Source organism: Chlamydotis macqueenii, chromosome 1 (genome assembly GCF_036417535.1).
Source record: "Chlamydotis macqueenii isolate bChlMac1 chromosome 1, bChlMac1.mat, whole genome shotgun sequence".
NCBI classification, from domain to species: Eukaryota; Metazoa; Chordata; class Aves; order Otidiformes; family Otididae; genus Chlamydotis; species Chlamydotis macqueenii.
Window position 1 is genome coordinate 116,247,970 of NC_141556.1, and position 25,051 is coordinate 116,273,020.

At 40.4% G+C, this 25,051-nt stretch overlaps 1 protein-coding gene across 1 annotated transcript; it reads left to right on the forward strand.

The window, feature by feature from the left end:
- The first annotated feature begins 2,677 nt into the window (after positions 1–2,677).
- LOC104479808 (trifunctional purine biosynthetic protein adenosine-3) lies at positions 2,678–24,623 on the forward strand. Its single transcript, XM_010120551.2, has 21 exons — positions 2,678–2,822; positions 3,619–3,714; positions 4,371–4,545; positions 6,513–6,624; positions 7,078–7,137; positions 7,934–8,059; positions 8,857–8,944; positions 10,101–10,186; positions 10,687–10,855; positions 12,973–13,204; positions 13,340–13,434; positions 14,165–14,274; positions 16,417–16,615; positions 17,168–17,419; positions 17,718–17,870; positions 18,966–19,172; positions 20,199–20,342; positions 20,664–20,794; positions 22,705–22,846; positions 23,767–23,882; positions 24,357–24,623. The coding sequence occupies exons 1-21, from the start codon at positions 2,678–2,680 to the stop codon at positions 24,621–24,623; spliced, it is 3,105 nt and encodes a 1,034-aa protein (XP_010118853.2).
- Positions 24,624–25,051: the final 428 nt, after the last annotated feature.

Sequence of the window (25,051 nt, forward strand, 5' to 3'; positions counted from 1 at the left end):
TTTAAACAAACTTTGCAGATTTCCTTTAAGAATTGTTTTAGTGGTGTGAAAGGAATGGCTTGTGTTTCTGTTAATGTATTTTTTTATTTCTCATTGCCTGACTTTAAGACACCAGATACTGCTCAGTGCTATGTTGGGATACATTACTTTTTAAAATCGAACAGTGGTAGCATTGCAAGCTTGCCAAATGTTCGCCAAACGACTTCAGATACTATCATGACAGGATTAGGCTGTTGAAGAGGATGGTGTAGGAACCAGTGGAGAATGAAATATCACTTATTAGGTATCTCTGCTACTGCTTGTATTAAATTTCTTCAAATGTGAAAAGGATAGTAATTAAGAGGGACGCAGTTCATGTGTGTGCCAGATATTAACATAACCTTTATATATACATCTATGGATATGTTCCATTACAAAGAATAGGCCTGTGGGAGTTATGCGTGCAGGTTTTAACAGGATTGTTTCTCTTCCACTGTAGACCATGAAAGCTGTGTTTTATTTTTACAAGTTGTCTTTGAGATTCTTTACTTGTCAGAGGATACAAAATTGCTCTTAACGTGGGAACTGAGCAATGATCTCAGCTTTTTGATACCACACTGCAGCTTTTTTTTTTTTTTTCCCCCTAGAGTTGAATGCTATTAACATTGTAGGACTGATTGGTGGGGAGGAGTGGTTTTTGTTGTTAGCCAAAGAAAAATTGAAAGAGAGGAGAATGGTCCATGCTGCTGAAGTCCATGGGGAAGTCTGTTTTGAAGGGTGGGTGGCACTAAGGGGATCCTGCTGGGGATCTTCCTGTCAGACAGGAAGATAAAGGGGGACAGGGAAGCATGCAGGTCTGTCTGCTTCTTTCACCCTCTCACCCTTGTCCTTGGCTTTAGGAGATTAGAAATCATTTGGATCTGAGGCAGGAGCTGAAGGAAGAACTTGAATCCGGCTGGAGGACTCCTCAGCCTTTTGTGTGGACAAACAGCAGGGTCTGACACGGTAAGGGAAGATGATTCGAGACATCCCTCTCTACAGTCTTTCCTCTAGGACCAGTTATCTTACCAGCTTTCTTTTCTTCCAGCATGCTCTTTGCAAAAAATGTCTTTAGTGTCCTCACTAGGATGTGGAAAGGAAATGTGCATTTTTTCCACAGGGAAGGAGGCACTCGTTGGTTTTACTCTCTCCTCAGTCAGGAACTTTCATTTATTCTGCCTTAGAAAACTTCAGAGAATTGTGAAATTATATTTAAAGGGAAAATAATTTTGCTTTTAAAACCACTTTGCTTTTTTTTTATTAATAAAAATTGGACCGCAGTGCCTAATGAAGCTTTGAAGAGAGCATGTTGATGTCTTTGTTAGAGATAGAGCAGTTGTAACTCTTTACTTTTAAATTCATGGCAACCTCCTAATGACTCCAGAATTATTTGTCAAGCATGACAAAAGGAAATACAAAGTTTGACATGTTGGATAGTAACACAGTATAAAGACTTAGAAAAGTCTGGCAATTGATAGAGTATTAAGCATATGCTTTGTGTTTATATCCCTAGAGCACAATACCTAAAACTTACAATTAGTCTCTTAGATAATCCACAACTGTCTGTAATCCCCAGGGACAGGCTACGTGAAATACTTACATTGCACTTGGAAAATTTAATAATTATGAATATATATATATAGTTAAATTTTATTTTGTTGATATTAGGTTAAGACATCTTAATACTGCCTCAGGAATTGGAAACATGATTATTGATTTATTACAATTCTACGAACATACTTTCTGAAATATTACACTTCAGTGTCACAATTTAGCTTTTATTTGCCTTTGACTCAAACCACTGGTTATGATTTCTTGGGAAAAGACTGCTGACATGTTCCTTGCAAAGCTGGCGGTTTATGGTATCTTTAATTTATTATCTGTTTCCAGAGTAAGGACTGGTTTATGCCATTAACGTCTTCCTTAAAGGTCATATTCTGGGGTATTTTTCCTTTCTGACATTTGTGCACATTCAGTACATATGGAAAAATTAAGTTTGCAGATGTGACCTGCGTTGAGTATGATAATATTTCTGAAATAAATCAAAACTAATTTGCCTAGAAATATTATTGAGGAACTGTTTTAAATGTCAGTATGCTAGTGAAATTAACAGTTGTTCTTTTATTGAGCATGCTGTTCTGCTCAAGTTACCCTATTAGCAATTGTCAAAGTATAAAATCTGTTCTAAAAATCGTCTTTGCCATTTATTACTGAGGATGTTTACACTCATAAAAGTTCCTAGATTGACCACAGTGTTCCTTTTGAAATATATTTATCTAGAGCATTTGTATGAAACTTTCTGTCCTATCCTGTGTATTTTTGCAAAGGACGGTATGAGACCCAGTCATCGCAAGATTATTTCAGCCTGGAAACTTGAGAAGAAATTTTGACTATGCTGAAACAAGTGGAAAAAATTCTCAGTGATTTCATTGTTGTCAGGATTTAAACCAAATGTGAATCATGCATCCGTCCAGTAACACTACTGGTACAGTCACTTTGTTCAGATGTCTTATAAATACATTTCTAATATGAACTGGATTGATATTACTCACCAATTATAAGTGAGAGATATAATTTATATATTTTTGCTTATTTTTGCATCGGTTTGTGAAATAAATAAATAGTGCTATATATGACGATTCTGGGTTTGCACAGGTTAATGGCCGATCGGGTGCTTGTGATTGGCAGTGGAGGGAGAGAGCATGCGCTGGCCTGGAAGTTGGCCCAGTCTCCACATGTCAAACATGTATTTGTTGCTCCAGGAAATGCAGGAACAGCTGACAATGGAAAAATTTCAAATTCAGGTAAAAAGGGGGGAAAAATAGAATATTGTGCCAAGTAATCAGTAATACGGGTGTTGGAACTGAAACAAAAGTTACCACATTTGTATTGAGCTGGTAGGAAATAACTATTATTCTTTTACTTTATTGGTACCACAAATTTTTTAGGGCACAGATTTTTTTTTTTCTGTATGTTTTGTTTGTGAAATTTAGAACTGCCTGGTAAAACATCATGCTATACCTATTTTTGGCTTCTCGCTTCTTAAGATAGTGAGGCTTATATGAGACTGTGTATTTCTACACCTCATCTCCTTCCTCTCACTGTTATGCTTGAATTCACTTAGCAATTTCAGCGGAATGTGTCAGAGGAATAGAATGCTCATAGTTACTAACTTCTGGATAGAAGCTTCTCTGGTGTCTGCCCAGGCTGCTCAGCTAAATTTAGCCACATCATGCACTGATGTTGAGTAAATCTTTGCTCAGGTGTTGAAACTGAGTTTCCTTATGAACTTACAGGGGTTTTTAAAAAGTTTTTGTTCTGTTATGATAAGTAGCTTTTAAAAGTTTACATAGATTATATATAGCAAATAAAATATATTTAATAAGTTGTCAGATATGTATTAAAAACAGTAGTGCAAATCGGAAATATGTGATGTTCCTTCTGGTCTCTGTTATTCTTATATTTTTACTTTACCCTTCATGGGCTGTTTCATTATTTTAATCACGTTTCTTAGGGAGATAGAACAATGACATTCTCACCCCCCATCTCTTATTTAGGCTTTACAGTGGTAACTTAATTATATTTCCTTTTCCTTTTCAGCTGTATTAGTGAGCAATCACACTATTGTTACCCAGTTCTGCAAAGATCATAACATTGGACTTGTGTTAGTTGGACAAGAAGCTCTTTTGGCAGCTGGTAAGGCTGAAATAAATCAACTTGACAGTAAAACTCAGCACCTTGAATTCGGCTTTAAAATGACTTCTTTCAGCTCTTAGGACACATACTGACTTAATTAAACTGAAGAGCAAGAAATTTTGGATTATTTTGTAAATGTAAATTGTAGTTACTTAAAACATTTGGCTTCATAGCTGTATGCTGCTTTTTGTGTGTTAGAAATCAGCAGGGGAAATCGTGCAGGAGGAAGAGTCAGTAATGGTTACAAGTACTCTTTTGTCTTCCGCTCTGCTTTCCTTTATATAAAAAAAAATATTGCAACAGTTCTAACATTGTTGCTATGTGCAACAATACTCAGACCATCACATGTATTTATTGTAGTGTGGTAGAGTAATCTCCACGTCTTAAGTAGTGTACAGAAGTACCAGACATCCTAACTAGTCATGGGGTGGTAACTCTGACAGTGTTTAGTAATGTAAAGAGCTAAAGAGCTCTTAAAACTAAATGCTGAAACAGGTCACTGGATATGCAGAACCTTATTTAAAGGATGAATTAGCTGCCTGAGACAAGGAAAAGTGTAACAGACTGCTGGAATGGTTATGTGGTTTTCCTTTTGTCAGAATGTCTTGATGTTTCCAAAGAGATGACTTGGTTCTTTTGCTATTTTTGATAATTAGGGATTGTTGATGACTTAAGAGCAGCAGGAATTAGGTGTTTTGGACCATCTGCAAAAGCAGCTCAGCTGGCATCCAACACCGCTTTTGCCAAAGCCTTTCTGGATCGACATGGCATCCCAACAGCAAGATGGAAAGCCTTCACCAATCCCCAGGAAGCTTGTAGGTTTATTATCAGGTAAATATTTTGATACTGGAAACTCCTCTGTCAATTTATCTATGCATTTGGCCTTCCCCCATGATAGTTACCTAGAACTAGGTAACATTTCTACTGTTGTTCTTCTCAAGTTGCTACTGAATGAATTAGTTTTGTAATCAGAGACAGATGGTGAGGGTGCAGGGAAAATAAACAGATTGGTTTTTCTGTTCACAGATCACAGATTTTCTTCCCTTTTATCAGTTTCTTCAGCATGGTAGTTAGCCATTTGAAAGACAAAACACTTGTGGCAGAGAAAAATATTTCAGTAAGTCTTTCTGTAAGAATAAGAATAATTTCTACACAAACAGATACCAGCAAAATACTATCTGGAGTGATGTGGGAGGGACGGGTCAAATACTCATAACTTAAGGAGGGTGCTCATTCCTTCAAAGCTAGGCATTGCTTTGAGCGGTAATGCCTCTGAAGTCACTGGGGATCCTTTAGGAGAGTAACTTACCACTGTGGCTATTTTGGTCCTGTCTCACAGCAGCTGCTGTGTTCAGCTACACTAGTCTGTGGCTGTGTGTCGGTTTCACAGACGTCTTGTCTTTGCTGTCATGTGCTACATGTGGTATAATCTAGTGGAACTTTTTTTATTTTTTAATGAAAACAACCTTTTTACTGACTTAACTCTGTAACAGCATTTGGTCTGTATTACTGCCATGTAGAAAAATGGGCCAACAACTTATATGTCTGTAAGCATGCGTAAGACTCAGGTCAGCACATTGACATGTGGAGAAAGGGAGCTTTGTGTGAGCCTGCTTTGGCTGCTTGTATAAATTTAGGGTTGAGATTTATCCTAACAGAAATCGTAATGTGGAAAGGAGGAATGAGATGTTGTTTCAGAAAACAGGCTAGTAGTGTGTAGAATCAGCTCTTCAAAAGGGACATTTTATTTGACTCTCCACAGCTGGAGAGAGGTGAATGGATAAAGTGTAGTGAAAATATGGTAACATGCTGTTCTTTTTTTCCTCCTAGATTTAGTTTCTGTTTAAGAGTAAGTTGAGCAATTCTGGGGATACAGAGTTAATACGCTAGTTCTAACATATCCTTTACGTGCAAGACCTAACTCAGCCTTAACCTTACAACCCTAAAGAGAACTTCCATAGTGGTTTATAGGATTATGTATTGTAGGCTGGTGTTATGAAACTATAAATCATCATAGAATCATGGAATCATAGAATGGTTAGGGTTGGAAGGGACCTTTAAAGGTCATGTAGTCCAACCCCCCTGCAAGGAGCAGGGACATCTCCAACCAGATCAGGTTGCTCAGAGCCCCATCCAACCTGGCCTTGAACGTTTCCAGAGATGGGGCATCCACCACCTCTCTGGGCAACCTGTGCCAGTGTTCTACAACTTGCATTGTAAAAAAATTTTTCCTAATATCCAGTCTAAATCTACCTCCCTCTATTTTAAAACTATTACCTCTCATCCTATTGCAACAGGCCCTACTGAACAGCCTCTCCCCATCTTTCTTGTAGCCCCCCTTGTGGTACTGGAAGACCGCTGTAAGGTCTCCCTGGAGCTGAAAGCTCCTCCAGGCTCAACAGCCCCAACTCTCTCAGCCTGTCTTCATAGGAAAGGTGCTCCAGCCCTCTTCTTTCCAAACCCATGACAGGAATAAAATAGTAACCCAACTCAGGGAAGAGAGGAAGAAACTGCGAGGTGTTAATGTTCAGTGACTTGTCCAAGGATATACATTGAGTTGGTGTCAGAACCAACAACAGAATTCATGGATTTCTGGTTCACAGGCCTGTGCTGAGGGCTATAAGAGCCCATTCACCTCCATGACAGGATGGGCTAGCAGGGAATATACTTTTCTGAAGTGTTATTCCTCAACCGTTCAGAAAAAAAAAAGAAGAAGATGGGAGGCATTCAGCTTAAAAATGAGAATCTCACTGGATGTAGTAGAGATGCCTGAATGACACTTTTGCTTTCATTTAAAGCACAGACTTCCCTGCACGAGTTGTACGGGCGAGGGGCCCTGCTGCTAGAAAAGAAGTGACTATTGCAGCCAGCAAAGAGGAAGCCTGCAGAGCTGTCCAAGAAATTATGCAGGTGGATAAATCTTTAATTAATCAGTGGGATTCCAATTCTTGATGTTCTATAACCTGTGAGTTTGTAATTTCGGCCACAGGAAGCAAGTATTTTCAGAAGAAACTTGCCCATTTGACTAAGGAATTTCTCTCGGTATCATCCTCAAATTCCTCATGTTTGCCACAGACAGTGGGCAGTGTTTTGTAGAGTTTGTAACTGAACTCTTGTTCCAGCACTGAGTCTTGCTGCCATGCTTCTCCAACTTTTTAATTTTTTGTTGGCTCCCATCTGATAAGATGTATTTCAATGTCTCTTCTTTATCTCCAAATGAGATTCTATTGGCTTTGCTCAACATACCAGAATTCAAGCAAGCCAGTACTTTCCATATACATTGGTTTTTTAATGTTAAAATAAAGAGAGGATTTAGCCAGTAAATATCATGTTTACTAACTGGAGAAATTTTTTTTTGTACAGGACAGAATGTTTGGAGAGATGGTTGTTATTGAAGAACTTCTTCAAGGGGAAGAACTTTCTGTATGTAATGGATGGTGTGGTTTTCTGGTTTTACTCTTTGGCATTATTGCTATGCTCTGTGCATAAACACACAAGTTTATTGTTTCAAATAGGTTTTTTGTTTTATTTGCACTTACATAAATAAATGTGCAATCTAAGCAATTTCATGTCATACTAATCAATGTATTATGTCAGCAGAATTTTCTTCTACATTAGCCATAAAATTGCAATTACGGTGATCTTTTTAGTTGGAAAATGATCTTTCTTCCTAAGGTGACCTAAAACATGCATGTGTGGACTTTCTCTTGGCAATTCTTGTTAAATCAATAATTTTGTGCTAATATTTAGTGCCTGTTTTAGTGCTTTCCTTACCATGGATTACTACTCAGTGGCAGGATAAAACTTAAGCATGCATCTTATATGCCACATGAAAACTGAAAACGAGTTCTTTGTGCAAGGTTTCTCCTGCACTGAGAATACCTCACTCTCATTCAGGCCCCAGATCTGCAAATGCACATTTAACTTGAAACATATGAATAATTCTGTCAAGTCAATGAAGACTATTCACATGCCTTCAGGTAAGCATATATCCACGTGACTGGTAGGTCAAGATCTAATGCATCAGAAAGGAGTTTTTATGAGGGCCACCATTTCTCTTGATTATTTAAAAATGAGAAAGGTCAGTGGGCTTGCAGCAGAACAAGTGCTTTCTTGCTTTGGTTCCTAAATTTTCCTGGCAGAACCAAGCCTCAGCCTGTTAACTTCTCTTAGGACAGGAAATTGTCACTGTTTCTGTGTTGTGTGCGTTTCTTAACAGTGCTTGTGCTTCACGGACGGTGTCACTGTTGCCTCAATGCCCCCAGCCCAGGCTGACAAACGATTATTGGATGGTGACCAGGGCCCAAACACTGGAGGGATGGGAGCCTATTGCCCGGTTCCTCAGGTACAGCAGTGCTCCTTCTCAGCCTGCAATAAGGCTGATGGCTGATCACATCTGTGGTTAATGTATCTCCTTTAGGCCCCCAAACTCATTTCTATCACATAGGCCAGATTTGTTCTGGAATTGATTAGTGCTTTGCTTGTGTAAGTGCACACAGAGCTCAAAATTTTGTAGTAATTCTTTAGTGTTCTGATGAGTAGTTTCTCTTTTACCTTTTTCGTTGTTTCTGAAGTTGGTGTTGACTTTTTCCTTTTTTCTAAACTTGTTTACCTTTCCCATTATTCCTAAACTTGGTGTTTACGTTTTTCTTCTTTCTAAACTCAGTTTTTACTTTTACCATTATTTCTAAATTTGGTGTTTCTCTGCTTCTATTAGCATCACTTGAAATGTCCCTACAAAATTTCCTGCATGCCTGGAGTCTTTGTGTCTTGACTTGAACTTTGGATTTATTGTTATTGATTCTTAAAGCTGACTGCGTTGTTCTAAATAAGCTACTCATTGGTGTGTTTTCCTGTAAGTACAGAAACAATCTTCCTGTGTACAGCCCAGGTTGGCCAGTGTCTCAAACCTCTGTAAAGCTGGCCCTCTGAAGAAAGAACCAAACAGAAAAGTCTTGTGAGACAGGGCATCAGTGTATCTGTCCTTCAGGCAGCATCACCCAAATGGAAGGAGTGCACTGGTTGGGGGTGGGAGAGCAGAAGACATAGCTGAGGCATTTACTTACCCCAGTCCTTCCAGGTCCTATGACCTAGCCCAGCAAGTGTCATCACTGTCTCAGTCAGTTTAATGTTGATCATCAGGTTCCGGAAGTTCTTCTAGAGAAAATCAATGATGCTGTCCTTCAACATGTTGTTGATAGTATGAGACAAGAAGGAACAGCATTTGTGGGTAAGTAAGCATTCAACTGAAAAACAAGGTAGTCATATTAAAATTAGTTTCATTGTTAGGGGTTGCTTTTGAATAATATTTGTAAAAAAAAAAGTTTTTTTTTTTTCATGCAATGTTAAGCCTCACTGATTTGTCTTTTAACTCTTCCTTTGGAGAGAAGAACTTTCACCTTTTCTGCATAAAACATACTGTATTTTTATTAAATATTTTTTTATTCAAACATTTGCAACCAGACTCTCTGTAGTTCAAGGTATTATATTGTTGTATTGTTGTATTTTTCACTTCTATATAGAGCAATGTAAGTTTTCTTAAGGTCTTTGTCTTAAGGCTGTTTTGAAAAAGGAGGATGATGCTCACAGCTGTCACTTCATGCCAGTGGCTGCTCTTGGTACTGAAGACTGTCAAGATCACATCTATGTAAAGAGTAAGGTTCCAGTCTGTGATGTGGTCTTTGCTATTTGGTAACTTTTTTACAATGCCCAAATTCGCAGTAAGAACGTAGTGGGTGTTGAGCATTTTCAGGATGATGCTGGAGGACCTGATGCTTTGTGGGGTTCTCTGGGGATTGGTTTTCTGATTGTACAATGAAAGGCCTGCTTCAGATCACCACATGCATACATGTATATTGAGTAGAAATCACAGCATGCCAACTTCAGTAAGTTTTTGTTTGTTCTTGTTTGTTAGTAGCAGTAGTGAATATTTGTGTGTTATTTTTGCCTGAAATACAGAATTATGCATCTATATTTATGCATAACACTAGTGCATTTAATGGTAAGAAAATCACAGTGTCTATGTAATAAATAAGGTTTTATGGGAATTGGTTTTTTCGTCCTGTCGGTTTCTTCTGATCTCTGAACACCTGCAATTAGATGGCTGTAACAGAAGGCAGAACTCAACTTTCTGATGCAGAGAGGTTGCTTTCCATCGTATTCGGTCTAAAATGTGATGCAATGTTCCTCAGGTTGTTGCTGGCCACTTTGTGGATTATCGTGGCATTACTATGACTTGTATATAACTGCTTGCAGAATCCCTGCTCCTAATTCCTTACAGTTTGCAGAAATGCATCCCACATTCCAAAATACTGTGTTGCATTTAAAGGAGTTCTTGAAAAATAAACATTTACATTCATTTGCTTGGCTGTGTTCTTTCTGTTCAGGTGTGCTGCAAACAGGTTTAATGCTTACCAAAGACGGTGTGAAAATTTTAAACTTTAAATGTCAATTTGGTGACCCTCAGTGTCAGGTGAGTGAAAGATACTGGAAACTTAAATACGCTTTATTCTTTTACTTCTAACTGTTACCTTTAGGGAAATGTGTGTGATACATTTGGATTTGTATCTTCCTTCCCCTGAAGATGCAGATCTGAAAGAGAATGTCTTAAACAATGTATGAAGTAACTTAAAATTTTAGCTTGTCAGCTTTTGTGAATTGTTAGTTCAAGAATTTAAGTTAAAGAGCTGTTCCTCAAATAATATTTTTTATAGAAACAGAACAAGAGGGGCATAAATTCATGTACCTTGTATGTAATCTCACATCTCATGTTTGTAAAGTTATGACTGTTGCAAAAATATGCTGTAATTTAATGCTCACCTGTAGTTTCCAAATCTACTGGTATAGGGAAATACAGTATTTTTCATTTGGCAGGCACAGATTGCACTCTATTAATTGAATTTTCCCTAAGTTGAATTTCAGCAAGTCCGCAAAATAAAAATTAACTTCTATCACTGCAAAAATTTTCTGCAGGTGATTCTTCCACTGCTTAAAAATGATTTTTATGAAGTGATTCAAGCGACAATTGATGGCAAACTCTGCAGCTTCATGCCAGCCTGGTCAGAAAATAGTACAGCTGTGTGTGTGGTCATGGCAAGTCCAGGGTACCCAGGAGACTATGACAAAGGCATGGAGATAACAGGTAACTCCAGTAGGTTGATTACTATTTAATTCAGCGTAGTACTTCAGAAGGTTTGCATTTACCTCTTCTCCCAAAGATCTGTACAGCTTTCCTCCATCCCACGCTTCACACTCTTTCAGAATCTGCCTTCATCTGTCACTCTTTGTCCTTGTAGAAGGGATAGCTGTTCAGTAAGATCTTTCAGCTGGGGTGTACACCTGTCCAAAGTAGCACAGGGGCTAAATGTTTTAACTTACATCCTTCTGTAAAGCTCTGTCTGTAGCTGGTTGCTGAGATAAGAAGGTGACGGGGCATTACGTCCTCCTAAAACAACTCTGGTGCTTCCATATGGAGTACTTCCACAAACTGTGCTGGAAATGTGGACCATAATGTTGTTAGCACATGCCTGCTTTTTTCTAGCTTTGCTTCCTTGCCGGAGGTTGCATTGTCTTAGCCTGACCAGGTGAGACTTGAGGACCTGAGGCCTTTATAATAGGAGCAGTGCATGCCTCCACCATCACCTTGGTTCCTTCCTTTGTGCCAGCCAGCCAGGGTCCTTCCTGCGTAACACTAATAAGGACCTCTTCATAGGGCTTGAAGGGTTTTGGGGAAGGTGGGCCTGTAGGCTATAGATCAATACTGATTTTCTGTGTTGAAATTCTTGTGGTTTAATATGTCATTAAGGTTTTTAAAAACTTTTAAAAACAGAGGGAACTGTTGCAGAACGGATTCCTTCCCCCTCAGCTACTGCCTTGCCAGTCCAACACTGTGCCTTCTGTAAAGCAACCCAGGCAACTGATCTTGTATCAAGGCCACCTTATTTTTGTCAGAACTCCAGTTACCCTACGTCACCCAGGGAGAAGGTCATGTTATATTGCTTTTTCCATGTTAAGGTTTCTGCTGTCATGTTCTCCTCACCCACTCTCCTCTTTCACTTCACTCACTATATTTATTTTGTTTTGTCAGTGATATTCTGGGAAACTTTGCATTTCTGTAACTGTAAAAATCCAAACCACATAACTGAATGAATCATTCTGACAGTGAGCTGCCTTTCATTAGTCAGATTCAGGAACTTAACTTTTTTGAAGTTGGTGTTCATACCTTTAGGAGTGAGGTGGTATGACCCCCCTGCTTCTTAATGACGAAATAAAACAGCCAAAACAATGAAATTCAATCTATTCTTTTACCATTATACTCCAACTTCTGGAGTTCTTTGGGTTTTATAAGTTTTTTCCTATTTTTCACACTGATTCCCACATTTTAATGGCTTAACAAACACTTTATTCAGGAGTATTGCTTAAAACATGATGGGAAGGAATTAGGTTTCCATTGCAGCAAGGCCAGCTGGGGCTCAGCTTTGACCTTGCCAGGGCAGTGTTGTGGCAATGTAATACGTTGTACCTTCAGCAAGTATAAAGGTCCTTTTCACTAGTTTATAAAACCTATCTAGCTCATAACAAGAGGAAAACTGTGTTTTGTTTGGCTTTTTCCAGGTGATGGCAGCAGTTCCTCCTCTTCCCTTATGCTCTCTTCAAAATACAGATTTAAAAAACCCCTGACCAATTTTGCTTTCCTCTGACAGGAAAATACATGGAGATAAATGAAAAGAACTGAATATGTCATTTATTTTAACTATTGCACAGCCACCTGCAAGTGTTTTTAGAGCGTTGATTCCAGGCATGGTAGAGAATTGTGTGGAGCAGGCACAGCAGAATAGCTAGGGGAGTGCTGAGGTAATGTTAGCATTAGTGGTTTAATATCAGGGAGAGAGGAGAATTCAGGCAGTAACCTGCTCTGAATTGTGATTTCATACAGGAAAGCCCTGCACAAATTATTCACAATTATGATACACAGTACAGCTTTGCCCTGGCACAGCGTAGTTGTATGTCCTGTTGTGGCTCCAGGATCCCTTATTTCTGTTCCTCTGTGATCTATGTCTTTACTGGATGTCTCAGAAGGGAGTCCTGGGGCCAGTGGAGTGGGATACTGTTCACTGGTAATGCTGTTTCTCTGAAGAAAGGTCAGGTGGGAAGCTTTATTGTTGTTCTGCCTGACTGAACAAAGGACTTCAATCTTCACTGCTTTGCCTACGTAGCATGTGATTTTAAATACTCTGAGAGTTCCTTTTTCTTTTGTAGGGCTGGTGCAAGCCGAAGAGTTAGGGCTGCAAGTGTTCCATGCTGGCACAATGCTGAAGGATGGGAGAGTGGTGACGAGTGGTGGCAGAGTCCTCTCCATTACTGCTGTTAAGGAGGACCTGGTGAAAGCACTGGGAGAAGCCAACAGAGGTGTAGCAGCCATACGTTTCAAGGGTGCCACTTACAGGAAGGACATCGGCCATCGGGGTATACGGCTTCTCAAACAGTCTCTGTATGTAAGCAAAGGCACTAGCAGAAATAGATGCCAGTCCAAAGTTTTATACCTGTCATTCGCATTTGTGTGATGAATGACGGTCTATGCAGAAAATGTCACAACTGCTGCTAGCATGTCCTTTACTCTCCGCAGGGGTCTAATATACAGAGAGAGATGTGCGGAAGCTGTAACCAGTGATGTTTTGTTTCATCAGCCAGAAACATCAATTGTAAGTGGTACCAGATCAGGTAAGACTGGGAAGAGTCTTTGAATTTCCTCAGTATATTGAATGCAACAGAACTTTTTTTTTCCCCCAGGAGGTAAGCAATGCATTCTTGGCATTGAAATTGAGCTTGGTAAGCTGGGCTGGGGTCTCCACTAAACTCTAATTTCTTTCTCATCTCTCCTCTTTTGCTTAATTAAAAAATAGTTGGCTTAACATGGGGGTGGTTGCAGTTTTCCAGGGTTGGTCTAGTGAACAGAATAACTTGTGGATTAATGGAATAGTTTTGTATGTCACTGGACAGAAGCAATCCTACTAGCTGTATATGTAAGAACAACATCCAGACAGTTATTAGAGTGTGTTTTAACAGTCACTGAACTTCTTATTTGCTCTCCAGACTATGTTCTTTGCTCTTAACATTGATTTACTGAGGGAAATTTCTTGTTCAATTTTTTCCCCTTAGAAAAAAGTAGCTACATAAAGAAAAAAGGCCAGCTGTTAACAGTTTGGTAAAATGTTTAACCTTTGCTGTGCACAATCCATAGGTCACAAATACAGAATAACAAAGATCTATTTACAACACCATGAAATATGTGACTTTGGGGTCCGCGCTTCATAAATCTGTGCACATTTCTGTCAGTCAACACAGTGCTGTCTTCTCCAAGAAATCATAATTTGTAGTATTTGCCTTGATTAGTGTTTTGGATCTTTTCATATCCCTTAAAAATGATCCTCGACATATTTGTACTTGGCAGGCAGGCATTCAGAAGTAGGAGGCTTTGCTGGTTTCTTTGACTTGAAAGCATCTGGTTATGATGATCCTATCCTGGTATCTCAAACTAAAGGCCTTGGACCTAAACTACAGGTAACTTGCAACTTGACTGTAGCAAAGCTCATGTTATCTCCCAAGACTGTTTTAAATGCCACAGCCAATTGCACCATCTGGACCCTTCTGAGCATTATAAATACATCTAAAGTCCACTGCGGTGGTAGTTTGAACTTTGTAGGTGATCATTTGAGCAAGGCCTGTGCATATGTTGTTGAGAATGTGGAATGTGATGAAATGATAATAAAACAAAACATTTAGCTAAGCACTTGAAGAACCAGAATTTCTGCTATAAAATAGAGGGTCCATTGGCGTTCAGAAGAGTACAGAGAAGAGGTGTAGCAGCTATACGTTTCAAGGGTGCCACTTACAGGAAGGACATCGGCCATCGGGGTATACGGCTTCTCAGTGTCTGTATGTAAGCAAAGGCACTAGCAGAAATAGATGCCAGTCTATTTCTAAGAGAGGAGCGCTGAAACAATAACTGTCAGACTTAGCCTAATAAATTGTATGCAGAGAGCTAGCACAGTTGCCTTTGTTAGGGCGCTGGGGGCTGGAGGAAATAAACACTAAACGGGAAGTGAAGCCAATAGATAAAGAATGCTAATTGCACAAGAACACATAAGATAAGTTGAGCCAGGAATATCTATATATATTGAATCAGAAGAAGGCTTTCAGCCATCAGAGGATTTAGAAGTCTGAACCTGCCTTTCACTGGTGAAGCACAGCAGCTTAACTTGTTTCAAGTTGGTGTTTATACCTTAGTAACAGGATGGTATGGTGTGGCTTCCTGCAACAGCAGGAGGCCAGACATAATAATCCAGAAGGTGTTTTGCAGTCTTACATCCTTGCACACCTCTGAGCATGAAAAAGTGATTGGTGCTGGCTCTAGTGAGTCTTTGTTCCAAGTGCTTGGCAGAGAGACATTCCCAACTGTGTTTACACAGACTGTTCCCAAGACTCTTCCTTGGCCAAAAAAGTTGGCTGATGCCTATATGAATTGTTATTAGATCAGTGGGAGAGAGATGTTATAATGCAACAAAGGACATGGGATGACTGGTTTCCATAGCACTTCTAAATCCACTGGCTGGTGAAGGAAATTAGGGTTGTAATCGAAACTCAGACTTTTTTAGGTACTGATCTGTTACCGTTTTGAAGATAGTGATAGTATTTATCTGCATTTTTCCCTTGCCCATCTTTCTGTACTGAGCTGTTCTGCACTGGTATAACTACACTGATAGAGCTGTGTCAGTAAAAGGAAGTTACCTTGAAAATTTATCCATACGTGTGCAATCTCTGTCCTATTTCAGACCCTGGAGTAGTAACTGACAGATGAATTGCACTGTGTGAGCTGGTGCTGTGCACCTACATCAGCAGTTGGCACAAACGGAACCGCTTTGGTGTATCACTGACAGTGTAGAAGCCTCTGCTTGTAATAAAGTAGTGTAAATGTCACCACTTTATAGAAGCCATGCTGTCTGAATCAAGTTTCATTACTTGTAGAATGCAAACACTTTGGTATCTTTTTTTTTAAACCAAATAGCAACCTTCCTGAGGGAAATAGTATTGCTTTGTGAAAGACCTGACTTCCAAGGTAGCCTACAGGCCAAGCCCACGTTGTTGTCTGTGACATGAGATAGCTGAGATGAAAAGACTCCTTGGGGAGGGTGGGAGTGAAGAATCTAATTCCCTGCAGACTTGGAGCTGAAGAAGAAAACTACTTAATAAATTGTTTCAGTTTTGCTGCGTAGCTCACTGAAATTAAAGCAGAACACACAGTGATGTTTGAGCAACCTGATCATTTTTGGAAATTGCTAGGATGTTCTGTAGGTTGAATATCCTGGGAATTTGTAATTACTTTTAGATACCCCTTATTCTGGATTTGAAGTAATATTCCAAAAAGCAAACAACCAATCAACCATCCCAGAATTACCATTTCTGGGTAGCTGGAGCGAGAATTTGAATTAATGTTTCAAAAAACAAAATAGATTTTTCTTGTCTCTGCAAGAAAATGAGCTGTTTTCTCTTGATTTAAACTAGGTGATGCACCAGGTTATCTTCTGCATGTATGTTTTACTGTGATGCTTTTCAGGAAAAGATGACTTCTGCTTATTTGACTGATTAGTATCTGAGTTTTTCATATTTCTTGTCACCACTGCTGATTCCCACCATGTTTTGCAGATTGCACAAGTGTGTAAGAAACATAACACCATAGGTCAGGACCTAGTTGCCATGTGTGTCAATGAAATCCTGGCTCAAGGAGCAGAGCCTCTCTTCTTCCTCAGTTATTTAGCCTGTGGCAAACTTGATGTTGAAGTGACTGAAACAATCAAAGAAGGAATAGCTGAAGCTTGCAGAAATGCAGGATGCGCTTTCCTGGGTATGAACACTCCTCCACTTTGAGATTTGAACATTCTGATGTTGAAACAATTCCTATTGCAATAGACTTTGTAGGCAGGGGCATATGTGGCATTTCTGTTTGGTGGGAAAAACAGTCAAGCATTTGGGCTTAAACTCTTCCTTATCTCTAAAACGGGTCTGCACAGAGGTATGATTCATACATTTGGATCCCGATTCTTGCTTATTTATCCTTGTACAAAGGAGAGCAAAACTGGATGCCTCGTGTTCTTGAAATGTTAATATGCTTTCATTCTCTTTCTGATATTCAGTCCTAGCAGGGAGTAGCATGATAAGTAGCGTGAAGTGAAGGGAAAAAATTATCTCAGTAACCTCATGAAACTTTGTTTAGTTGAAGTCTTGAGGTGAGGTAAGATACCAAGAAGGATTTTTTAAATCTATCTGAATGTGCTGCTTAGGCCGCATGTCTCTGCAGCTCTCCTGGATATGTAGCTTATTTTAGGGGATGTTATAGATTTAAAGTTATAGATTAAATGTTTACAGCTAGTGCTGACTGCTTTCTCTCCCCACTTAGGCAGGGAGATGGCTGAGGTGACTGGCATGTACTCTTCTGGAGAGTATGACCTGGCTGGCTTTGTGGTTGGCGCAGTGGAGCGAGGGCAGATGCTTCTGGGGCTGCAGAGAGCTGATGAGGAGGATGTGCTTATTGGACTAGCCTCTTCTGGGATTCACGGCCGTGGCTTTAGCATCATAAGGAAGATTCTCTTAATGTCCTCCTTACACTACTCCTCACCAGCACCTGGCAGTTGTGGTGATAAGACTCTAGGTACAATATGGTTTTTTTTTTTTCCAAAAGCAAACCTGCAAATGAATTGTGCTCAGACATTTTCATAACTAGATGCTGCCAAGGGTTGTTTACTTCAGGATGGGTTAGGGTTAGTCAGTCATTGGGGTAGGTATGTGGGCTTGCTTCCACAGTTTTAGAAGAGTGGGCCAGCACTTTTTCCTACTTCCCAAGGCTGTCTGCCACAAAGATCAGAAGGGAACCTGTTCAGAGAAGCATTCCCACTAAACACCCAATGACCTTTTAAACAAATTGATTTAATTGACACTTTTGTTTGCAGGAGATATATTGCTGACCCCAGCAAAAATGTACAGTCCGTCTTTGCTGCCTGTCCTTCGCTCAGGGCATGTGAAGGCTTTTGCCTTCCTTGCTGAGGAGGGCTTGGTGGAAGGCATCTCCAGAATCCTGCCAGAGCATGTCAGCGCTGTCCTAGGTACATATCAAAGATGACTGTTTCTGTTTGACAAAATGTATATACAGCATGGACTTCACTTTTCAGCTCGGAAATGTGTGTGTCTACCTAGTTGGAGACTGAATGACCTGAAGTCAATGCTTTTCCAAAGAGCCAACCAAAAGCATTCCTATTTCAAGTAAGCATCAGCTGATAAGCACCACTCTCTCATTGGAGAAGGTAAATTAAAGGAGACTTTGAAGGCAGCTCATCTCTAGGACAAAAGGTGTTTGAGAAGATTGTGTGTTCTGCAAGACACCTCTCCATAGTAAACAGTTTGACCAAACAGTGAAGCTTGTTGAGAGAATTAATTTGCATGATTTGCTCCACAGTACGTGTACATACAACCCCCTACCCCATATTTGATGCAGTTTTATGGTAGGTGGTAGCTTCCCCACAACAGATTAGCATTTAACAGCTATAAGTAAGGTAAAACTTTTTTTCCATTGAAGCCAAAATTGGGCAAAGTATTCAGAAGTTCAAAATATTAAAGAAAACCATATTTGTGCAAGTCCCAAAATATTGTGGGGTTGGGGAGGGGGGAAGGAAGGTGTTTGTATGTCTGTCTGTATATAACGAAATTAGAAAGGAAAGAAAGAAACCCAGCTTACTAAGGTGGTGCCTAGCTTGCTTGCCAGTGCCTGGAACCACAGACAAGATAACAAGCCCAAGGGATTGTTAGTTTTCTAAAGTGAAGCTTTGATGGCAAGTCTGCACCATCAAGCTTTCCACAGACAACCTAAGGCCATGCCTGCGTGAGTAGGGTCACTGTGAGGGCTCATCTATGCGTCCCATCCATGTGTAAAACACTCAGCCCTGTTCCAGTCTGGCAATCAATACACCTAATTATACACTAATTTTTGATTATTTGAAACAGAAAACCAGGATCTGCTTAATCTAGCTAAGCAGCACCTATAAAATTGACTGGAAGTTGGATCAGAGTTCTCCTTGGGCAGTATTTTTAAACTAGCGAGAATTAGTCTCTATCAGCTCTTGTAATATATCACTGTCATTGTTTGTAATGAAAGATGGGTAGCAAACATGTGCTGACCATATACAAATTTCTATTATTTTCAGATGCTCTCAGTTGGAAGATTCCTGAAATCTTTTGCTGGCTTTACAAAGAGGGAAACCTCTCCGAGGAGGAGATGGCTCAGACATTTAATTGTGGGATTGGTGCGGTGTTGGTTGTGCAGAAGGACCTGGCCCAGCATGTTCTCAAGGACGTAAAGAAACATGGGGAAGCTTGGTTGATTGGGAAAGTTGCTGCCCCTTGTCATACAGGTTAGCAGGTGTCTTAACGGGAAATGAAGACACTCACCGACAATTAAACAGAGTGTGGTTTGATTTGAAGTGTAACAGATTCATCTATCTCACTTCAGAGGAGTTTCCACTTAAGGATCTACTACTTAATTTTTAAGTTGATGCAGGGTAAATTGTTTTAGAATGTGATTCTGTGAAGTGTGAGCATCTCCTGGGAGGTACCAGTTGTCCTCAGTTCTGTAGGCCCTGAGCAGACTCCCTATTGCAAAGTTTGTGTAGTTCACATCTTTTTCCTATCATTTCACTAGGCTGGAGTCTACTTGACACCATCCATCTAGATTTCATTATTAAATACAGTGAGAAGAGAATGTCTTTTTTTCAGAGTGACAGTACTTGAATATTGTCTTGCCTAGGTACCTGCTTGAGACTTGAGTAAATCCCTCTGATCAAGGTCTGTAAGGACTCAAACATTATTTAGTTGATTATATTTCACCACAATCATGGTAATCAACCCACCTCCTTTCCACCCCCTTTCCTACTCACATGGATCCTGTGCAAAGATTGAGGATAGGCCCCATCTGCCTGCAGTCATATGTGATGGTGAGTCTTCATTCTGGTATGTCCATTGCTTGACGTACAGCAAGACGTGAGCCAGAATCCCTCTGGAAACCAAACAGCTTGGGGAGCAGTTTGGGCAGCCAAAATGCAACCTCAGCTCTGTCAACATCATCTTAGTTTAATTTTGCAAGATGAGAGAAAGAGGAAGACAGGTGTAAAAGATGGGGATAATCCTTGAAAAGACTATGCCATACCTAGGCCTTTGGAGACAATTCTGCAAGTGAGTAACACAAAAGAGATCAGCACAACTAGCGTGAGCTGGTTTGTTCAAGTAGTGTATGTTTTTGTAGTTCAGTTAGTGCTAGCATAAATTAACTGCTGATAGGTTCTTCTCTTAATTGAAGCTTATGATTAGTAAAATGTACAGAATAAATTTAGATGGGAAAGTAAAATCTAAGGTATTTTAACTTTTTCTTCGCATATTTGGAGGAGGTTCTCACATCAAAGTTGAGAATCTTCTTGAAGCTCTGCAGCTAAGCAGCCCCCAGCACCTGCTGAATAATGCTGTTGTTGAGAGTCAACACCAACCCAGAAAGAACAAAGTTAAAGTAGCTGTTCTCATCTCTGGAACAGGTGAGCTTTCATTTATCATCAACAGAGAAATGTCCTTACAAAGGAGAGGCTGAATTCAGCCCTGATACAAGTGCATCCACCTTGCCTTTTTTTCAATAAAGTCTATGGAGCCTTCTAGAACCAAGGTTGCATTTTGACTGGAAGTCAAGAAGCTGTACTGCTTAACAAATGAGCTTTATTACTGCACAAATTCCTTAGTCCTCGTCTATTTGTGCAGTTGTTGAAAACAAGATTTTTGCTAGATAAACAAAACTGAGAACCAATTCTCAGTGGCATAGATGCTCATCTGTTTCATGAATGTTTGCTCTCTCTTCCTTTAAGGCACGAACCTTGCTGCGCTCATCAGTTATGCGAAAGAGCCAGGCAGTTGTGCTCAAGTTGTTCTTGTCATCTCCAACAAGTCTGGTGTGGAAGAGCTACGAAATGCAGCCCGGGCTGGAATTCCCACCAGGGTAAAGACACCCATTTCCTTTCCTTTTTATCACCAACTCACAGCTACTGAATCTATAGGTCTTTATGAAATGCTTGGTAAGCATTCATGTTTCACTTTTCTTCCAAACTTACCTGGATAAGTGGATGTAGCACAAAGCCGTTGAAGTTATCAGTAGAGGCAGAGCAGAAAGCTGTATGCACGGTGCTCACTGGAGGCTGTGTCTTTCCCATCTCTTCAGTGAGTGCCACAGTCCAGAGTTAGGAAGAAACTTAAAATTGCAAGCGCTTTGATGATTTGAGTCTGAGATTGTAGCCCATGTAACCTCAAGCTTTAAGTGAAACCAGTAAGCCTTCAGGCTCTGTGAAACACATACATAGAATCATTTAGGTTGGAAAAGACCCTTAAGATCACCAAGTTCAACTGTAAACCTAACCCTGCCAAGTCTACCACTAAACCATGTCCCTAAGCACATCTTCACGGCTTTTAAATACATCCAGGGATGGTGACTCGACTGCTTTCCTGGGCAGCCTGTTCCAGTGCTTGACAGCCCTTTTGGTGAAGAAATTTTTCCTAATATCCAATCTAAACCTCCCCTGGCACAACTTGAGGCCGTTTGTTCTCATCCTATCACTTGTTACTTGGGAGAAGAGACCGACACCCACCTCACTACAACCTCCCTTCAGGTAGTTGTAGAGAGTGATAAGGTCTCATCTCAGCCTTCTTTTCTCCAGATTAAACAATCTCAGTTCTCTCAGCCACTCCTCGTAAGACTTGTTCTCTAGACCCTTCACCAGCTTTGTTTCTCATCTTTGGATGCACTCCAGCACCAACATAAGCATGTTGTCCCTTCTTAGAAAGATCTTTGTCTCATGTTGTGCTCAGTCGCTTTGAACTGTGCCATACAAGTCTCTTCCCCTACCTGTCAGTAGAGTAGCACTATGTTATGGAAACTTAAACTGGTTTGTCTCATAAAACAAAAAAAAATACAGGAAGAGAGTAACATCATGTTATCATATTTGTCAAAGTATAGAACATGGCTTTTGAAAACATTCAACAACTTGTGATTTCAAATGCAGCCCATCAGGAACTCTTCCTTCTAACATTTAATGATTTTGAGCAGTTATCATATTTGTACAGCTACACACAGGTGGGAATAAATACTGTTAAGGGGTCTCCATGCATTAAAAACTTTTCAGCAAGCTTCCTGAACAGCTGAGTTAGATTCGTGTTACTTTTTTTCTGGCAGTATAAAGACTCATCTCTGGAAAAAAAGTTATGTCAAAATTAATTCATATTTTCACAGGGAAGAGCATGACAGCTTTCTTAGCCCGTTATTTGAATGTCTTCATGAGCAGAGTCAGGAATCAACACCTACCTTGGGAGCTGGGACTGGGAGGTGAAGTAGAACTAGAACAAGACTTGACTCCTCCCCTTGCCCACAATGGCCCAGAATGGCCATTTTGTTCCCTTTTCAGATAAGTTCATGATTTTCAGTAAGCAACTATAGACTAACTGGTGGTGATATTGCCTGTGAGTCATTACTGTTTTTACTTTAGTCTTTGGCGAGACATTCTGGAGTAAGAGGCCAGTATCTTCTGATATGGTTGCCCTTATTTCCCTCTACACCACATTACCCACATGTTTCTGTTTTCATAGTTAACTTCTCTTTGTGCAGATTTTCTACACATCCTAGAAAGCATCCTGTGTGAAACAGCCAGTGTTAACTAGGAAGTGACTGGGGTGTTCCCAGGAATATTTGTATGAATGTGAAAAATCACAAATATCCTGAATATATATACAAACTTATAACTTTTAAATCTTCAAATGTCCTGGAATGAATCAATTTTGCTTTCACTTTGCTGTCCAAGTAGCAGCATTCACACTAAGTTATTTCCTTGATATGGCTTTTGATCTGTTTTAATGTTTCAGGTGATCGATCATAAGTTATATGGGAGTCGCTCTGAATTTGACAGCACGATTGACCGAGTTCTTGAAGAATTCGCTGTTGAACTAATATGTCTTTCAGGATTTATGAGAATTTTGTCCAGTCCTTTTCTCAGAAAATGGAAAGGTAAGAAATTGTAACTGTAAAAGAGAGATTAAAATATGGATGCTTGGTCTCACCAGAATTACACGGTCATAGTTCATCATCTTTTGGTTAAATCTCTCACAGCCTTGCTGACACTGAGGATTGCATGTAAATCCGTGGGGCTGCCCTGTGCTTCCATTCGTTCCAGCCAGTGGGACTGCACTGGCATTCTGACTGCATTGGCAGAGAAGTGCCTTGTGCTGGCATAATGAGTAACAGAGAGGCACAATCAGGATCATGGATTTGGTCTGTCTGCCTTCCTCCTGGGAGGCAGAAGTGCCTGTGGAGCAGGCAGGAGTTTGGTTCTGTCTCTTGGGTCTGGGTGCCAAGTGCCTGCTCCTGAGGCCTGGCTCAGAAGTTACTCACTCACTATGTGGATTGCACTTGGACAGGCTCCTTTGGGAATGATATTTCCTACGAAAATCACTTCCATCCATGCAGTGGCTCTGCATGATGCTGCAGTGTGAAGTCCACTTCCAAGCCCCTCATCTGCAGCACGAGGGCTGGTCACCTGGGAGGGGAGAGACTTTCCGCTCCGTCTGTCCATCCACAGGCGCAAAAGCAAATGAGGTCCTTGGCCTTAACTGAAACGTGCTTGCCTGGCTACTGCCAAAGCCTGCACACCATCACCTGTGGTCCTAGAAGAGCAGTATTTCCTCAGATCAGAGCAGCGCTTCCTCAGATTTCCTTAGAGATTGTAACACCCACCATGTATATTTTTTGCTTTTTAACCTGAATCTGAACATCCCTGTTATGTTCTGACTGCAGTTGAGACCGTTTAAACTCCTGAGTAGTACTTAATGCTGTTGTTTTGAACTAATGATCATATCTCACTTTTATTTTTAAAGGAAATTCAGTTCAATTTTTTTTTTCTTCTTTTCTCCTCTCACACTGATGCCCAGGGAAAATTTTGAATGCTTCCCCATCACTTTTCCCACTAATCAAGGATGGAAGTGCCCATCAGCAAGCCCTGCAAAGTGGATCCAAAGTCACAGGCTGCACTGTGCATTTTGTCCTGGTAAGTGTCCTCTTGCCTAACATTGAGTAAGTTACTGAAAGGAATTTGCTTTTTTCTTTTCTTTCTGAAGGCAGGAACAGGAAGAGGTAACAGCAATGTGTGCAAATCTTGGCATTGTTACCAGCAAAACCAGGAAGATATGGGGGTTACCTTGCATTTGTGGTTTCTTGAGGTCCTGTCTTCTTCCTTCATATTATGGGGGTTTTTTTTTCAGGTTTCTCTTGCCCTCAGCAAACTGCCCTCTGAATCTTCTAGCCCATGTCTTTCTCCACTCTGTACCTTGTAATGTAATGTAGGTACCCCTACGGGAGGTCGTGAGCCTCTCCAGATGTACTTTCAGCCTCCCGCACACAACTGCAGACGTGCTCGCAGAGATGTCTCATGAGACTTTCTCTGCCTCATCCTCATTGTCCATAACTTCCCTGAGACTGTTAACCAGCCTCTTCTGAAAGACTGCCAATATTCCCATTTCAGGAGGAATCTAGTCCGAAAGCAGTGATCCACCAGGAGCCAGTGTCTGTGAAGGCAGACGACACTGAGGAGACGCTGTCAGAAAGAGTTAAAGAAGCCGAGTGCCGGGCTTTTCCCATAGCCCTGCAGCTGGTTGCCAGTGGAGCCGTGCAGTTAGGAGCCGATAGTAAAACCTACTGGAAACAAGAGAGCCAAAGTCTCTTTCTTCGGGAGGAGACTTGCACGTCCTCCCTTGTGGCTCTGGAGCCTCAAGAAAATTATGTGGTGTAGCCAGGTTAATAAGTGGCTTGCTCTCTGCTCATCTTTCCCTCCTCCCTGCCCTCGATGTGCTTCTCTGACTGCAGGCATATCAGTGTCATAAGATTCCATTCTGAGCCATGATCCTTCTTCCCTTAGCTTGCAGCTCTAGTTACGTTCCTTTTGCAAAATTGGTGGTGGAAGCCAAGCTATCATTTCAGATTTTAAATGTCTTTGTTCTGTTTTTTCATCTGTAAAGGAGATAGTGTGTTGCAACTCAAAGAGGGGGCTTAAGCTGTAAAAATGGTCTAGTGCTTCAGAATAAAATTAATTTTTCTGAGGGATCAATTTTTGTTGGCTGTATCACATTGCAGAGCACCAAGAGCTTCACAAAGCAAACACAAACACAAATCATACTGCTGCAAGAAGGTGACCAACTACTCTTGGAGGGAAGAGGCCAG

Excerpts from the sequence above, each read along its gene's own strand:
- LOC104479808 (XM_010120551.2), top strand. The coding sequence starts at position 2,678 with ATGGCCGATCGGGTGCTTGTGATTGGCAGTGGAGGGAGAGAGCATGCG. Across the intron at positions 14,275-16,416 it reads GCCTTGGACCTAAACTACAG|ATTGCACAAGTGTGTAAGAA; the intron begins GTAACTTGCAAC and ends CATGTTTTGCAG. Across the intron at positions 20,795-22,704 it reads GGGCTGGAATTCCCACCAGG|GTGATCGATCATAAGTTATA; the intron begins GTAAAGACACCC and ends TTAATGTTTCAG.